This window comes from Balaenoptera borealis (genome assembly GCF_965194805.1).
Source record: "Balaenoptera borealis genome assembly, chromosome: 2".
NCBI classification, from domain to species: domain Eukaryota; kingdom Metazoa; phylum Chordata; class Mammalia; order Artiodactyla; family Balaenopteridae; genus Balaenoptera; species Balaenoptera borealis.
The window spans coordinates 166583082-166601792 of record NC_138867.1 but is presented as its reverse complement, the minus strand read 5'-3'; the positions used below and the strand labels follow the sequence as shown (position 1 = coordinate 166601792).

The 18711-nt window shown below is 34.4% G+C and overlaps 1 protein-coding gene across 7 annotated transcripts in view; it reads left to right on the top strand.

The window, feature by feature from the left end:
* CNOT6 (CCR4-NOT transcription complex subunit 6) overlaps positions 1 to 16846 on the top strand; it is a 75172-nt gene extending 58326 nt beyond the window's left edge. For 6 of the 7 annotated variants that reach the window (XM_082379338.1, XM_082379337.1, XM_082379335.1 and 3 more), the window contains 2 exons: positions 2139 to 2341; positions 4318 to 16846. In XM_082379338.1, the coding sequence (XP_082235464.1) occupies positions 2139 to 2341; positions 4318 to 4530 (416 nt within the window). In that variant the 3' untranslated portion in view covers positions 4531 to 16846. The remainder of the gene's footprint in view (positions 1 to 2138; positions 2342 to 4317) is intronic. The other variant, XM_082379336.1, reaches the window with a different exon arrangement.
* Positions 16847 to 18711: the final 1865 nt, after the last annotated feature.

Sequence of the window (18711 nt, the reverse complement as noted above, 5' to 3'; positions counted from 1 at the left end):
AAGAATGCGCACATTCACACATACACACACACACACGTTCACACACTTGGAGTGGTTAAATTCAGTAGCACATCACTGCTATCACAATAGATGAGAGAATAGATAATAAGTTAGAAACTATGTTAAAATTCGTTTTCAGGGGAAATAAAGGTGTCTAAGATCCATAATTCTTCTTTCAAAGCCAGCTGGGGATTACCGGCAATTTCTCTACATGCTTTGCATCCTCTTTTTAGCTACAAAGTATCTGAGGGGCCAAGAGAGACTCTTGTCAAATAATGCAGATCTTAGGACCTATTTCCATGTTACAAAATGTAGTATTTTAATAGCAAACACATGGGAAAATGTCCAGTCTTGTTAACTAATTAAATGAAAGTTAAATATTTGCAGAACCCATCTTATGCTTCGCATATTGGAAAAATAGTGTCCAGGGATGGTGAAGTTGTTCTGTAACTCTTTCAGAGTTGGCTGTGTGTGTGTGTATACATTTTTCATTTTCACCAAGAACTTTATTGAACAGCATATTCACCGTTTTGTTCCACTACCTTCTGCCATTTTTCAGGCAACTTCATAATTCCATCTTCCCAAAACTTTTTATCTTTTTGAGCAAAGAACTGTTCCAGGTGCCTTTTACAGTCTTCCAGGGAATTGAAATTTTTTCCATTAAGAGAATTTTGTAAAGACTGAAATCAATGGAAATCCAAAGGTGCAATGTCTAGTGAATACGGCCGATGAATCAGAACTTCCCAGCCAAGCTGTAACAGTTTTTGCCTGGTCATCAAAGAAACATGCAGTCTTGCATTATCCTGATGGAAGATTATGCGTTTTCTGTTGACTAATTCCAGACGCTTTTTGTCGAGTGCTGCTTTCAGTTGGTCTGATTGGGAACAGTACTTGTTGGAATTTAATCGTTTGGTTTTCCGGAAGGAGCTTATAATAGAGGACTTCCTTCCAGTCCCACCATATATACAATATCATCTTCTTTGAATGAAGACCGGCCTTTGGTGTGGTTGGTGGTGGTTCATTTTGCTTGCCCCATGATCTTTTCCATTCCACATGGTTGTACAGTATCCACTTTTCATCAGCCGTCACAATTTGTTTCAAAAACGGAACATTTTCATTATATTTCGGTAGAGAATCACTCGTGGAAATTGGTCAAGAAGGTTTTTTTCACTTATGTGGAGCCCAAAAATCAAAGCGATTAACATAACCAAGCTGGTGCAGATGATTTTCAACGCTTGATTTGGATATTTTGAGTATGTTGGCTGTCTCCCTCATGGTACAATGTTGATTGTTCTCAGTTAATGCCTCTATTTGATCGCTATCAACTTCAACCGATCTACCCGACTGTGGAGCATTATCCAGTGAGAAATCTGCAGCACGAAACTTTGCAAACCACTTTTGACACGTTCAGTCAATCACAGCACGTTCTCCATACACTGCACAAATCATTTTTTTGCGTTTCAGTTGCATTTTTACCTTTTTTGAAATAATAAGGCATAATATGCTGAAAATGTTGCTTTTTTTCTTCCATCTTCAATATTAAAATGGCTACACAAAAATTCACCAATTTTGAGAAGTTTTTTTTTAAATGCACGCTGATATGACAGCTGTCACATACAATCTAACAAAATCGTTTCGAATGAAGTTAAGTGCTACTGGAGCCATCTTACAGAAAACACTGAAAGAACTTTTTGGCCAACCCAATGTATATTTAGGCACAATGAATCCTAATCTTGGTATTTTATACTAAGCATAGCAGAAACCTACATACTAAGATGTTGATTATAGTATTCATTTTGTATTTTAAGGTAGAAATAACATGAGTTAAAAAAAATAAGGAACTAGCTTAAATACTATACATCAGCCCAGTTGTATTATGCAATCATTAAAAAAAAATAATTGAGAAGACATATGAACATAAGTTCATGTGATACAGTATAGAATATTCAGTATACTGTGATTAAAACCATGTAAAAATGGGTTTATACAAGTTTTGGCAAATGTGAAAAACAGTGAAACATTTTAGAAAGTGGGACTATATGATTTAAAACTTTACTACAGAATTATGTTTTTAGTTATGTGTTGTACACTGTGTATTATACTTGACAGTGCAAAAAGTACATTTATTTTCATTATAGGTGTTGTGGAATATTTGAGCACTGGTGGAGTAGAAACAAATCATAAAGACTTTAAGGAACTGAGATATAATGAAAGTCTTACAAAATTCAGCTGTAATGGGAAAAATGGGACAACCAATGGAAGGATCACTCATGGTTTCAAGTTGAAGAGTGCCTATGAGAGTGGCCTGATGCCTTACACGAATTACACGTTTGATTTTAAGGTGAGTTCAGAGATAATAAACTTTTAAAGCCTTCATTTTTTTAAAGTGTATTGTAACTTTATGATGGCTTTAAATGTTAATGCTCAGAATGGGATTAAGCCATCTCGAATTAGTTGACAGCAGCATTCTTTTATTACTCTTAATGTAGAATTCCATGTGATTAGAGTCCCATCCCTACTTTATAGATACCTATTAGAATCATTTCCAAGGTGAGAAATCAGATGAAATAATGATAGTAAATCCTGAGTTAACTGTCACCTTTTTGGGACAATTTTTTTTTTTATATAGGCTCATTACTAACAGCTGGATATGCAGGACCATCATATTTAATTTGCTGTCATTTGAGATGAGGTGTTCCATCTCTATTTCAGTTTAACTGAAACTGTACTGCTTGAGAACCCAAATGTCGTTTATTATTAGCCATTTTTAAATTTCTAGTATATATATTATTTATATGCCTTGTTACAACATGGAGCCTTTTCCTTAGTAATTCTCATTTTTATTATCTGTGGTTGTTTAGGACTTGAGTTCAACTGTCCTTTTTAGCTACCTTTTGCATTTATGCTCTCTAAAATCCTAGTTTTCCATTTCTAACCTGCTGAGAAAATAATCATTCGGGTTAGATTGTCTATTAGAATAGTGTAAATACTTGTGTTAACTGGTTCTTAATTTTAGAGGGGAGGTTGTTTAGACTCCTTTGAGAAACTGTTGAAAACTGACAATTTTTTTTTATTTGGCTTTGGAGGATCCACAGTACTGTAGATAATGATTTAACCCTGGGAACAGATGAGTGTGTAGAGTTGAAGAGAGACTGGAGTAGACTGGGGAAAACTAACATGCAAATGACAGTAACCAGAGAGGTGGAAAACCAGGACAGTATAGGAACTTAAATGCCAAGGAAAGAAAGCCTTTCTAGGGAAAGAGGTGTGAGTGTTAAGCTTCAGAAAGATATTGATAAGAGTTGTTTCGCTGGAGAGCTAGTCAGAGAAACTAGAATATGATGAGTTGGAGAATAACTGAGCAATGCTGTAGGAAAAACCAACTTTTAGATTCTTATTTCAAGCAGGTTGATTGAAGAGGAGGTGAGGGTGATAATTAAAAGGTGGGAGAGATTAGGGATTTTTTTTTTTCCTCTTGTTCCTGCTCCTGATAGAAAGTTAGGAAGAAGACTCTTGAACATGCTTAAATGCTCTTGGCCAAGAGCATGTAAAGGAGAGTCTGAAGTTATAGGGAGGCAGTTATAGGGAGGAAAGGAGCAAACCAGGAGTAACCTAGCTGTGTGCCAGATGCTGTGCCAGGGTACTGTTGAGGGTGTTAAGAGCAGAGACAGCCTGGCCCTCGTGGAATCATGATCTGGTGGGAGAGATAGGTCTCAACCACACAAATGAGTATATAGTTACACCTTGGGGTGTGCGTTAGCAAGGGAAAAGAATCAGAGGTGGTAGGAACTATTAAGTGGGTGAGGGCAGGATTCAGGAAGGCCTTGGGAAAGTGATTAAACTTGGCACTTGAAGGTTGAGAAGGAGTTAGCCAGTTGACAAGTAGAAGATAGTGTTCCAGACATGTGTGGAGGCCCTGGGGCAGGAAAGAGCTTGGTGCCTACAAGGAATGTACCCTACTTCACACATACCTCCCTACTCCCCAAAAAGGGCTAGTATGGCAATGGAGTAGTGAGCAAGGAAAAGTGTCACAAATTAAGTTAGGAAAGAGAAGCAGAGGCCCTGTCATGAAGGATTCTTTAGGTCTTGTTAAAGATTTTGAAAAGATCCAGATAGGAGGAAGAATGATTATCATCCCTAAACTTTCTTCATTCTCACATTTGGGGATGCCATTTGGTTTAGGTAGTATTGCGTTTTCCTACAGGGTAATAAGTTTCTTTGTTTGACTCTAAGGATATGTCTTGAAAGTTCTCAGTATTCAAGTGTTATCTTATGTGGGGCCTTGTCTTTTTTTTCTTTTTACCTTCTGTTTTTCAGGGTATAATTGACTACATCTTCTATTCTAAACCTCAGCTGAACACTTTAGGCATCCTGGGACCTCTGGACCACCATTGGCTAGTTGAGAACAATATCAGCGGCTGCCCACACCCACTCATCCCCTCTGACCACTTCTCACTTTTTGCACAACTGGAGCTCTTACTGCCTTTCCTGCCCCAAGTTAACGGCATTCACCTTCCTGGCAGGAGGTAGTCAAGTACCTTCAGAGGATGACCTCAGTTTCACTCATAAACTCGTAAAAAATCTGAATATAGGGGAGTGAGGTATGGCCACTAGGGATTTTTTTTTTTCTTTATGATAATTTGAGTTTTCAATCTGATTATTTGATAAGGATATAGTATGAAAGCCAGGTGCTAGCAAACAGACAAATTCTGAGCCCGATATGCTTTATATACTGTTAGACAGGGACTGGTGTGTTTGCACCTATCTTTAATTTGTTACAAGTAATTTTCCTGTTTCTTCTATCCAATATAATATTTTCATGCCTTGAAATAGGAAAATGTTTGAACAGCATATTCTCTTTGCACAGAAATCTGTAGCACTACTTTTTTGAGGCCAGTAATAACATCCAGAGATCATTCTTCCATACTTTACTCCCTCCTTTTTCAGACTTGTTTGTAAAATATAGAATTTAAATTTAGCCTTTATGATTGTATATGATCCATAGAAGACCTGATTTATGAAATTTTGTACTAAAAAAATCAGATTTGGAAATGATTGTATTGTAATCTAAGGCTAAGTTTTTTTTACCTGTTTCATGTGTTATAAAGGCCAGCTTGTAAAAGAAGTTGCAACAGACTTTCTCTGCTGATGATTTGCACTGTTAGGGTTTTGTTAGCCCTTTTGTACTACTTTGTTTTTAAATTGAGAACATTGCTCTTTAAATCTAAATCTGTTTAAAGTTTAGGACATTTTCTTGGACCAGAGGCAACTTACCCATGAATTCCTGGGTTTTTACAAAAAACTATCTACCAGGACAGATAAGCTGAGCAGTGAATGATCTGTAGGCATTATGGACTGAATGTAATGGTTGATATATGTACATTCTGATATTTTTAAATCCTCAGCTTTTTTAAGTTACAGAATTACAGCTGCTTAGGGACAGCTTCTTAACTCCTTTTTGAGACATTTCCTGTCCTATCTCCACTGTGCCTGCCTGAATTTGTTCTCACCAAGCACTGCCTGTGCATGCAGAGAAAATCTGTGCATCCTCTTTTATATTTTTAAATACTGTTTAACATTTGTCAGAGTTTTATGAAAATGCTTTTGTATGGGCTGTGGCTTTTTTTCCATTGTGAAGCATTGAATATCACATTTTGGAACATGTTCATAGGGTGGGTCCCTGGGTCTTTACTCACCAGACCCAAGCACTGCTTCTTGGTGTCATTGCACAGTGCTGTTCATCACCCAGAGTACTACTATCATGTGAATTCTTTTTGTTTTCCATGTATTCCTTAGTTTCCTTGTTTTTTAGAAATCATTCCTTTAAAAAAAAAAGTAATTTTCCGTTTATGAAGCAGTATAAAATAAATGAGATGTACTTTCAAAACAGGTCCCTAAGACAATACTTCAGATCATTTTAAAAGTGACTAAGTCATTTTAACATGTCAACCAAGATAAAAGTTATATTATACCTTGTATTTTGCCCATAGTGCTGTTAGTAGAGATTAAAGCCAGCTTTAACTTTGCAAAGTTAACTCCTATATGTTCTGTTCTCATTCATTCATTCTCTCAAAAAAATCAAATGAATTCACAGGGAACTTGATCTAACTGCTTTTGTTTCAACTGCAGGCAGGGGAGCAAAAGGACACCATGTATGTGAGCATTAAGAAAAGAAATTGTTGAATGTTAATAACAGTTTTTATACAGAGAGTGAGTCATTTTGGATAATGACTTAAAATTTTATGAAAATGTTTAGCACTTAAATGTGCTTATTCTGTTTTTAAGAGAAAATAAAATCACATACTGTTTAAGTAAATGATTCTTTTTTTTTTTTTTTTTTCTTTTTCTTTAAAAAAAAGAAAAAATTCTCCAAAAGGTTTTGATCTTGAATCTTTGTCTGGGACCTGGTTTTTCCTTTGAAGTTTTTTTTTTTTTTTTTTTTTTTTTTTAACATTTTGTTGTGATGGTTTTTTATTTTTTGCTTTTTGTTTTAAGTTGTGCTGGCACCGAACACATCCAGTCTATAGTCAGTACATTGGAAAGTTGGTATTACTGATATAGAACCAATGCATAACTTTTATGGGGTTTCTTTTTGGGTTTTTTGTTTTGTTTGTAAAGTGTGAATAAAAGGTGTGTTTACTCATTTATCCTAAACACTGTGTTGGTAATGTGCATCATGACAATTTCCAGCAAGGGCAAACTGGAGCTGGTTGGACTGATGAGATGAAGGAAACTGCTTTTCCTATGATCTGCATTATGTAATAACAGGTCCAGAGAGCTTTATGGAAGGGGAAGGGGAGAAGCACTTACTCTGTTTATGGAGGATATATTCTTTTCATAGATGCTGGAACTAGAGTGCACTTGTTAGATGCTAAAGGTTTGAGCTTTACACAAAATGTTTTCATCTGTGTTTGTTATTGTCTACAAAATATTTGAATTTGGTGGCAGCATAGTAAGATATAATGGCCTGTTACGTCTTGAAAATATTTGTTCTTGCCTCTTCTAGGCAGACTGCATTCTGTGGCAGACTACCTTCTGTGGGTCAGTTTGAACAGCTTCTCCACCTTATTAGATAGTGATAAATTGAACCAAGAGTGTAGATTTACAATTGTAACCTTTAAAAGAGAGAAAAATATTTTAAGTCTATAGGGAATAAATGGTCACACCAAAATAGACTGTTAAGCAAGCAGTTGTGTTTTAAATATTTTCTGTGTCCTGAATAATTTCCAATAATCCATACTCCCTAAAATGCAATAAAAACTAGTATGTTTTCACAGTATAGGTTTTCTTCAAAAATTCTGTAACAAATACATTTAATGTGGTGTTGCCATAATGTAATTTCAGTATTCTTTCTGGATAAATCCATTTTATGAATGTTTTACAGAAAATTTGGGGTATATTTTCTGTTTTTAATGATCAGAAATTTGGAGGCGATCAGTTCCTTGTAAATCTCTTGAAGTACAGTTTACTGTATTAGTGATAATTATTTATGCTTTAAGAATTTAAACAATGTTCATCAAAATTAATTTATGGCATAATTTAAACTAAAGTTGTAGAAATAAATTGTTGATTGCAACTTTAATAGTCCTAGAAGATAGGCAGGGAACATCTCCAAGAAATGTGCTTTTATTTTTACTTGATTTGGTGACAGCCAGGAAAACTTATTTTGAGTTAGCACTTGGAAACCTAAGGACATTATTAAATTGGGTGGAATGCACTTCTAAATGTTGAAATTAAAATTTCAAAGCTCTTAAAAGATTTCTGGTTTTCAATAATAAATTCCAATTTTAGTATTCCACTTTTTACTATTTAAACTTATGGAATTAGTTTCCATAGTGACTTTTAAGGTTTTGGGGTCATGCTATATAAGTATAAAAGCCAACCTAAGCAAAACAGTTATAGCAATTTGCTCTTTTAATGAACCAATAAGAATACCCGGTACAAATGCTGCAGATAATTCAAAGAAAACCTTTAGCAAGTGTTTCTCCCCTACTTGTAAACAGTATTTTGAGATGTTCACTTTGCTCTTCTTTTTGGTTACATAAATTTTAGTAACCAGTATGTTGAAGTAGTGTTTAAAATAGAATATCTAGTCTTTATTTACAGTACATTAAATTGTGTAATGCACTGGACTAAGTTTTGTTTACCATTCATGTAACAAAACCCAGCACATTATCTGCACTAAGCTCAAAGAATGTCCCATTTGCCTAGGCAGCTCTTTGATAAGGGTAGTGGGAAACTGAATATGACCTATGGACTGGTGGTAACAAGGGCTTTTACTCTTCTTTTCAGTGGAACCTTCTTGGTCAAATTGTAACTAGCTAGTATTATATTTATATACAGGGTCTCTTTTCTTTACCGATGTATTTTCCTACTCATAGTCAACCAATAAATTCAATTATCTGTTTCAAATATTTTTAAAGTGTAATTTGTATAGCTGTAGTATTGAGGTTTGAGAAAATATGTGTTAATCAGCAGACCACCTATTTAAAATTCTGAGTCATCTGGGACAGGGTTATAACTCACCCTTTGAAAGGGAAGAGTGAATGGGGACAGTGCCATGATATAGGGAGATGGTGCAAACTTAAGGATCTCCTTATTGGCTGTGTTATTCTGCATAACACTCATATGTTTGCCAAAGTTCAATTTTATATTTAGGCAACTGATGATCCTTTTGTATTTAGGAATTTTGTTTTTGTTACCATATACCTCATAGTATAAGAAATGGGCTCATGTGTCTTTCATCCTTTGGAAGGAGGTTGACATATTTTGAATAAATGCTTTTAATACAGTAGCAAACATTGTATTGGTGGGGTTATATTAATTCATTAAATGTTTTAATTGTTACATGTATAGTTTGTTGTATATATAAACTTTAAAATTGTCTGACTTCCCAACTCTTCAGAGCATTGAGTCCATTTTTAGAAACTACTTCTTTAACAAATAAATGTAAATTTTTATATAGATGCTGGGAAAAAAATCCTTTAAAATCACAGCGCAATTAGATAAAATGAATGTTTGCTGAGATGTCCAGTTTTTAAAGTAGGCATTTTCTACCTAATCCTTAATATATAATTTTATCTCTATAACAGAAGTCTTGTTCTTCCTTATGATTGCCAAAAAAATGTTGTAGAAATTAATGAAATATGCCCATATTTATAAATTCTAGTTAATGTTCTGTAGAGGAACAAGTGTCTAAGGAAACATGAACTGAAATATATGCAATAAAGTTTTTAGGTTTTAGGTAACAATTTTATATATATTGAGAATTCCCTTCTTTGAGTATTATTTATGTATTCAAATTTAAATTGAGTTTAAAATAAGCTTTCATAAATACTTTAAAGGCAATTTTAATATACAGGTTATATATTATAAGAATCCTATAGAAGATAGTTTTTACTAGAATTTTACAAGAATTTTAGGCTATTTCTGTAAGTTAATAATTTGCTCCAAATAATAAAAAATGTTCTAAATAGATTGTTCCTCAAATGAGTCTAACCAACTAGTCTATAGCTAGGAATTGAGAAGACTGCTGGATTACCAGGTGACTTGAAGACCAGTTTCTACAGTTACTTTAGCAACATTGACAGTTTAATAAATCAAATGAGTAGGGAGATGTCCATTTTCTCATTTTCTTTGAACTGCACACTTCTGTTCACTCTAATCTACTCAAAAGCTATTAAATTATTTTGGGCCCATTGTGAGAAACTTTGTTCACTACACCAATGTGACTGACTACTAGAGGTGGTGGTCTCAAGAGCTCCTACTGCCAGATACTTTTCAGGCTTACTAGCAAAGTGAATTTAAGCTGTGGGGTCCCAGAGAGCCAACTCAGCATGACTGCTTCATTAATTTATTAATGACTTTTGACTGCCAACCCTATAGCCCTGGTGATTTCAGTATCTCCCCTTCATGGCAGTCCTGCTAGTGCTATTTTTTTCCAAGCTTTGTGTAATTCTTGAAAGCCTGATCCATGAAAGACATTGAAAAGGGACGCTGGTGTGATCAAATTCAGGCAGAAGAAAGCTGCAAAATGCAGGACTTGCTTTCCTTTTAATATTCATACTGATGCAGGTGGCTGCTTCTCAGAGCAATGATGTAGGTGTGAGGGGTATATGCTCACATTCTGAGCTTTATATAGGGAGTTACCATCTCCCCTCCCCATTAACAAGATGCTTGCTAGTGGTGACTTTGAACAGACCTGATGAGTGGGAGGACTATATGTAATTAGTCCATTGCGATGAATCAGAGTTGTCCTTAATCTACTTTTCCTAGTCACCATACTGATCAGTACTTATTTAGAATTTCTTCTTGTCAGATACGATGTTTAGATTGGAAATAGAGATTTATCAGACGTTCTCTGACTTCAGGTTGTTCATTGGTCATTATAATCTAGTGTTATAATGTGCTAAAGATACACCAGGTATGGAGGGAGCAAATCTCTGTCTACATGGGTCTATAAAGCCTTCCAGGTGACTGTAGAACTGGTTTTGAAGGACTAAGAACTTGTTTACTGGATGAGTAATAGGAGCTGTATTAAGTGCCTTTGTGAAATGTGTATAGCTATGAATGGAATGGATTTTGAACATGATGAAGGTCTTTCAGTGGGAAGTGCACTAGTGGAGTGTCTGGAACACAGTGGGCACCTTTGAACTTTGAACCATGTACTGAAGTATGAACTTCATCCTGTAGGTGGTGGTAAAGAACCACACAGGGTTTTAAATGGGAGTAGCATGACCCAGTTTGTGTTTAGAAAGGTCATTCTAGCAGTGTTGTGGAGAGTGGATTAAAACAGTGACTAGTTAGCTGGTTTCTGATGTGGTCCAGTTGACAGATGATAAGCTGAGGACAGCTTGCAGAGCAGTAAGAGTAGAAATGAAGGGAAACTTGACACATTTAGGAAATAGAATCAATAAAAACCTTGATTCCTGCCTCATTCATGGGAGAAAAGACAGGTAAGTGAGTTTTGTTCATTCATTCATTATTTCCATTAGGCAAATCCTGACTCAACATCTCATGTCTTTATCACCAAGGGCCTTGTTTTTCCTTTACTGACCTCACCAAAACATTTAGTCAAACAAATTTGTTTCTCAAACTGCATTTGACTTCATTTCCCATTATAATTCATTCAGATTTTAGTCTGCAAGAGAGATCCAATGTGCCCCTACTAAGACAGTTAAGTAATTCTGGAAAATAATAAAAGCACTTGATGCTAATTTGATTATTTCAGCCTGTTTCCTTTAGGCTTTTTTGTATTCTTGAAAATGCCTTATGTGTAAAAAGACTGCCTGTCAGAGATCACTAGGTAAGATTATTCATTAGAAGATGCTTCAATAGAGAAGTACATAAATGGAAGGAATCCAGCAATTCTAAACCCACTTAAGTTTCCCCTCATGCAATGAATTAGACTGTGTTGTTCAATATGGTACCCTCTAACCACATAGCTTTTGAGCACTTGAAATATGGCTAGTGTGAATGGAACTGTAAAATGGTTTTTGTTAAATGAAACTATTAATTTTGATAGGACCATATTTCCCTTTATCTGTTGCATTGTGTAAGATAAGGAACCAGTGTATTGCTTGTTTGTATTATGCATAAACACATCAGTTGATGTCAAAGAATTGGTTCCATTCTAACAATGATTTACTAACCAAAGTAATGTGTTCATTTGAATATTTTATTCAAACAGCATGAGTTACTGTGCCTATGTAAGTCACAATTAGTAATTAAATTGAGATACCTATATTCATTTTAATATAATTAAATTATGTTTTCTAGTTCAAAAAATATGAACAAATTATTAAATTTAAAATCAGTTCTACTGATATAGAACTGAGCTAGTACCACAACTGGAAAAGACTGGAAGATAATATCATGAATTTTATGATGAATGATTATTGCAATATGCTGCACCAGAGCAGAAGAAAAACTTCGTGTAAAAAAAATTATGTGAACAATATTAAGATACATTTTCTTCAAATGCATATTGAATTTAATGTTTCAACAGTCAAAAAAGAATAGATGAAATTAATCACCTGAAATCAGAATTAAAAGTCCAACAGAAAGTTTTTAAACAGTTTATAACAGGATAAGAGCTTATATACTTGGCCAGCTATAAAAGAGCTTGTATTCATGCACAGAAAACAATTTTTCTGTTGGATTTATGGTTTCTATTATGGAAATTTTGTTAGAAAATTATGAGGAAAAGAAAGTGTTTTACAAAAATATCTTCTGTTAAGCCAGCAATTACCTATAGAATATAAGACCTTTCTAATAGTACTAAAGATTAGTTGATTCAAAATTGAAAAACAAACTATGTTATCTTTAGATGAGCTGTGATGTAAAAGACACTGCCCAGTTAATACTTTGTATGCTTTGTATTAAAGGAGTTCCAATTTTACAAAAAAATATGAATTCTCAGCCTAAAAAAAAATCACTTGTGGCATGTTTTTGCATCTTTGACATCTGCAGAAGAATTTTGCTAGATACAAAGAAAAAATTACTATCACTACAGAAAGTGCTTCTACTATGTTAGGGCAAAAATCTGGATCTCTTGGAATTTTTTAATGAGCCTGGATTTCCCTTACTGTTTTGTTTCACCTAGATGCTTATTGCAAATAAGTTTTCTGAAACAGACTCTGAAAAGTGTCACCATTGTTAAAATTGATCAGTATATATAGGTTCAAATCCAGGAACCATAACCAGTTTGTGATAAAAGACAATTTAACAATCTTGTCTTCCTTACTAATGCTCATTGGTTGAATTATTAAGAATTTTTAACAATGGTTTACATTTCTATTCCAGTTTCAGATTTTCTTGCAACAAAAGGAATGCCAAGTATTCAGTAATCAAGAGCAAAACATGTCAGTGTAATACACACTTTCTTGCTGATACCACACTGTATATGAGTAAACCAAAATTAAAACTCCAAGGAAAGGAAAAGCTTATTTGTGACCTTCACAGGTACAAAAGTTTATGTTGAAATTGAAGCATCATGATGCGGATCAAGAAATGCTGATTTTGCATAGTTTCTGACATCATAAATTTTCATTGTAATTAGCATTTTGTAAATTTGCTGCAAAAGCTACCAGGAAAATTTGAAAAACACTTAGTTGACACTGAATAAGCTTAGAGTTGCTTTTGAAATTATGCAAATACCCCTCCCTTTGAATTTGATTTAATCTAGAGTTGACACAAGAATTAGTACTTGAGCAGAAAAGTTCTTAACTTGGAGAGAAATTGATAACCTTTTGCTAAAATGTTAAATAGGTTCATATAAAAACATTTTGTTGATATGGATCCAAAAAATGTTTTAATGATTTTTTGAGTAGTTGATTCAGTTATGGGAAAAGAAGTATATTTGGAGCAATTTGGATATTTGAGTCTACTTTTTCAACTATGAACTCAATTATGAAATTGCAAAAATTATGAAAGAAAATGTTACACTAGAAAATAGTTAATGCAAAAAAGTAAATAAGGAATAAAGGAACAAAAAAGACGTGAGACACTGAAACAAAGAAGTTAAATGGTAGGCAAAAGTCCAATAATAACATTAAATGTGAATGGATTAATCCAGTCAAAAAATAAGGGATCAGACTGGATAAAAATAAACATGATCCAACTATATGCTGTGTACAGGAGACACTTTAGATTTAAAGATACAAGTAGTGAAAGTAAAAGGATGGAAAAGGATGTGAATAAACTATCAGAAAGTTGGAGTGGCTATACTAATAAAATAGACTTGAAAACAAAATATGTTATTAGAAATAAAAGGGGGCAGTCTGTAATGATGAGCAACACCAATGATAAGCAACCCCAAGCTACATGAAACAAAAACTAACTGGAAGGGAATGATGGACAATTCAACAATGACAGTTGGACACTAATACCCTGCTCTCAGTAGATAGAACAACTGGGCAGATCAACAAAATAAGAGACTTGAACAACACTATAAGGCAACTAGACCTAACAGATATGTGTAGAGCACTCCACGTAACAACACCAGAATACACATTCTTCTCAAGTGCACATGGGACATTATTCAGTATTCCATAGGCTACATCATAAAACAAGCTTCAAAATTTAAAAGAACTAAAATCATATAGAGTGTATTCTCCAATCATAATGAAGTTAGATGTAAAGTTGAGAACTTTGGAAATATGTGGAAATTAAACAATACACTCCTAAAACCAATGGGTCTAAAAACTCAAAAGAGAAATTAGAAAATACTTTGAAATAAATGAAAAGGCATACCAAACCTGGTGGGATGCAGCAAAAACTGCTTAAAGGGAAATTTATAGCTATAAATACATAGATTTATTAAAACAAGAACAACCTAACCTTCCAATTTAAGACACTGGAAAACAAAGAGCAAAGTAAACCCAAAGCAACCAGAAGAAAGAAAATAATGAAGTGGAGAACAGGAACACAATTGAGAAAGGAGCAAAACAAGAGTTAGTTCTTTGGAAAGATCAGCAAAATTGATCAAAGAACACTCAAATTACTAAAATCAGGAATTAAAGGGGGACATTACTACTAACTTTACAGAAGAAGTGTTATTATGAAATACTATGCTAATGAATTAAATAACATAGACAAATACCTAGAAAGACACATACTACCAAAACTGACTCAAGAAGAAATAGAAAAAATTGCATAAACTTAAAACAAGTAAAGAGGTTGAATTAGTAATGAAAAAAACTATGGAAAGAAAAGCTCAGGCCCAGATGGCTTCACTGGTGGAATTCTAAGAAGAATATCAATTCTTCACAAACTTCCAAAAACCTGAAGAAGGAACACTTCTTAACTCATTCTATGAGGCCAGTATTACCCTAATATCAAAACCAGACAAAGCTATCATAAGGAAAGAAAACCACACACTAACATCACTTATGAATATAGATGCAAAATTCTTAAGAAACTAGCAAAACAATCCAGCAAAATGTTAAAGGATCAGACACTATGACCAAGTGGGACTTATCCCAGGAATGCAAGCTTGGCTTAATATCCCCAATTAATGTAATACACTATATCAATAGTTTAAAGGACAAAATGACAGGATTATCAGATTAGGCAAGGAAAAGGTATTTGACAAAATTCTACAACACATCATTTAAAAATAACAAAAACCCACTTGCCAAACTAGGAATGGAAGAGAACTTCCTCAACCTGATAAGGCATTTACAAAGAACCCACAGCTAACATCCTACTTAATGGTGAAAGACTGAAGACTTTCCCCCTAAGATCAGGAAGAAAGAAAAAAAAAAATGTCCACTCTTACGACTTATATTCAACATTCTACTAGATGTTCTAGCCAGGGAAATTAGGCAAGAAAGTGAAATAAAAGGCATTTTTTATTGTTTGTAAAACCATATGGCATTTGTTCTTTGGAAAGATCAGCAAAATTGATGGGCCTTTAACCATACTGTACAGAAAAAAACACTCAATTTACTAAAATCAGAAATGAAAAGGATACATTACTACCAACCCTACAGAACAAAAAGGATTATTATGGAATACCATGAACAATTGTATGCTGATGAATCAGATAACAGTGAAATTGATTGGAGAGGAAAAAGTAAAACTATATTTGGAGGTGACATAATGTACATAGAAAATCTTAGAAGCTGTTACAGTTAACAGGTAAGTTCAGCAAGATTACAGGATAATAAGATCAGTATACAAAAATCAATTGTATTTCTACTCACTAGCCATGAACAATTCCAAATTAAGAAAACAATTTCATTTACAATAGCGTTAAGCAATAAAATACTTAGGAATAAGTTTAACAAAAGAAATGCAAGACTTGTACACTGAAAACATTGAAAAAAGACCTAAGTAAATGGAAAGACATTTCATTTTTATGGATTGAAAAACTTGATACTGTTAGGATGGCAATACTCCCAAAATTGATCTACAGAGTCAATGCAATCCCTAACAAAATCCCATTGGCTTTTTGTTTGTTGCAGAAATTTACAAACTGATCTTAAAAATTCATACAGAAACCTAAGGGACCCCAACAGCTAATCTTGAAAAAGAACAAATTTGGAAGACTCAAACGTCCTGATTTCAAAACTTATTACAAAGCTACAGTAATCAACACAGTGTGGTATTGGCATAAGGAAAGCATATAGATCAATGGAATTGAATTGAGAGCCTAGAAATAAACTCTTACGTTGTTCAATTGATTTTGAACAAAGGTGCCAAGACACCTCAATAGGGAAAAGAGTTGTGTCTCCAGCAAATGGTGCTAGACCACTGAATATGTACAAGTAAAAGAATGAAGTTGAACCTCTACCACACACCATATACAGTTAACTCAAAATGAATCAAAAAATCTAAATGTAAAAGCTAAAACTACAAAAACCCTTGGGAAAAGACAGGTAAAAATCTTCATGACCTTAGATTAGGCAATAATTAACTTAGATAAGACACCTTTTAAAACACAAGCAACCAAAGATAAAAATAGATTACCTGGACTTTATCAAAATTAAAAAATTTTGGGCTTCCCTGGTGGCACAGAGGTTAAGAATCCGTCTGCCAATGCAGGGAACACGGGTTTGAGCCCTGGTCTGGGAAGATCCCACATGCTGCGGAGCAACTAAGCCTGTGTGCCACAACTACTGAACCTGTGCTCTAGAGCCTGCGAGCCACAACTATTGAGCCCGCCCCCCACAACTACTGAAGCCCACGTGCCTAGAGCTCGAGCTCCACAACGAGAGAAGCCACCACAATGAGAAGGCTGCGCACCGCAACAAAGAGTAGCCCCTGCTCGCCACAGCTAGAGAAAGCCCGTGAGCAGCAAAGAAGACCCAACGCAGCCAAAAATAAATAAATAAAATAAATTTTAAAAAATTAAAAACTTCTGTGCTTCAAAGGGAAAAAAAAGACAACCCAATATTTGCAAATCATGTATGAGTCTAGTCTCAAGCATATATAAAGAACTCTTACAACTCAACAGTGAAAAGACAACCCAATCTAGAAATGGTTAAAGGATTTGAATAAATATTTCTCCAATGAAGAGTGACTTCTAATGGGTATAGTTTCTTTTGGGGCTGATATAAATGTCCTGAGATTAGGTAGTGGTGATGACTGCACTACACTGAATATTCTAAAACCTCTGAATTCACTTTAAAGGGGTGAATTTTATGGTATATGAATTATCTCAAAAATAATACATAAATGAATTCATTTTGTATGATTTCTTCTGCAACTTGAATTCTTTGGTCACTATGTTTTTGAGATTAATTCATGCTAATGCATGCAGTTGTAATAGCTGTAGTTAATTTGTTCTCCCTGTAGTATGATATTGTATTGTGTGAATATTCCAAAATATATTTATTCATTCTTCTCTGCAAGTGTCTTTGAGTTGTTTCTAGTTTTCTTCCACGTTCCCCCCACCTGTACAAATCATTCTGCTCTGAACATTCTGGTAGTTGCTGGAGTACAAGAGCTTCTCTGGAGTATAAACTTGAGGGTTGGAATTGTTAGGTGATAGAGCATGCACATGTTTGACTTACTAGGTATGCTTAACTCTGTTCAAAGTGTTTGTTCCCATTTACTCTCCCACGAGCACTTTGTGAGTATTTTTCATTGTTCCACAACTTAGCCTATGCTTGTTTTTGTCTGATTTTTAATTTTTGGCAGTCTGGTGGATATAATAATATTTCATTGTGGTTTCAATTATATTTCAGATTCCTCTTATGATTTTATGCCTATTGAGGATTTTGTCCTTTTCTGACTGATACGTAATTCTTTACATACTCAGGATACTTACCTTTTATCAGTTATATGTGTTGTGTATATTCTCTCACTTTTAATCTTTTCATTTTTTGACTTTGTATTTTGAAATGTTTCCAACGTATACTGAAGTCCAGAGAACAACTGAATGAACTCAATTCACCCATCACCAAGCTTTGATTACCATTACATAGCTAATCTTGTTTCAACTATCCCACATGTTGTGCACACCCTAGGTTATTTAAAAGCAAAGTCCAGACATCACATCATTTAATCTGTAAATATTTCAGTATATATTTCAAAGTGATAAGCATTCTTTTAAAAATATTTATCAGTTTTCAGAATATTGAGTTAATTTCCTTGTGTCTCTAATGGTTACCACATAGACTATTTTCCCCTGTATCAAAATCATATGGATTTGAACATATTTAGTGAATTTCATCCATTGTTTTACTACCATTACTGAGGTTCAAGTTACCCCATCTTTGGCCAGTGGGAGCTTTAGTCAAACTGGTCCCTGTGTATTTTTGGCACAATCCCAATAGTGTTTGGTAGCCTCCTTCTATTCTGTATGGAAAGATGTTCCAGGTTCATCTTTCACATTTCCTGCTTCCGGCCTCGAACCAGGCATTCCTCCAAAGATTCTTGGTTCCTTTAGTGGGAAATGTTATCTAGAGGCCACAATTCTCATTAGTCATGTTATGGGATTCGTCAGTTTCTTGGTCCTTTTAGGAGACAGAGATAAGAGGGGTTTTTTCCCCCTAAGGATAAAATACATCAGGCAATTATAATTATACTTCCAGTTCAAATCTTGAGCTATAAGGTTTTTACTCTAATCATCTCATATCAACATCTTCTTTCAACTTTGCCAGAAATCTCAGGTTTCAATGACACTAACATAATTACTCATTTGACTTAGAATATGCAAAGAATGACCTCAGTATGGCAATGACACCAATCAGAAAACTTTCA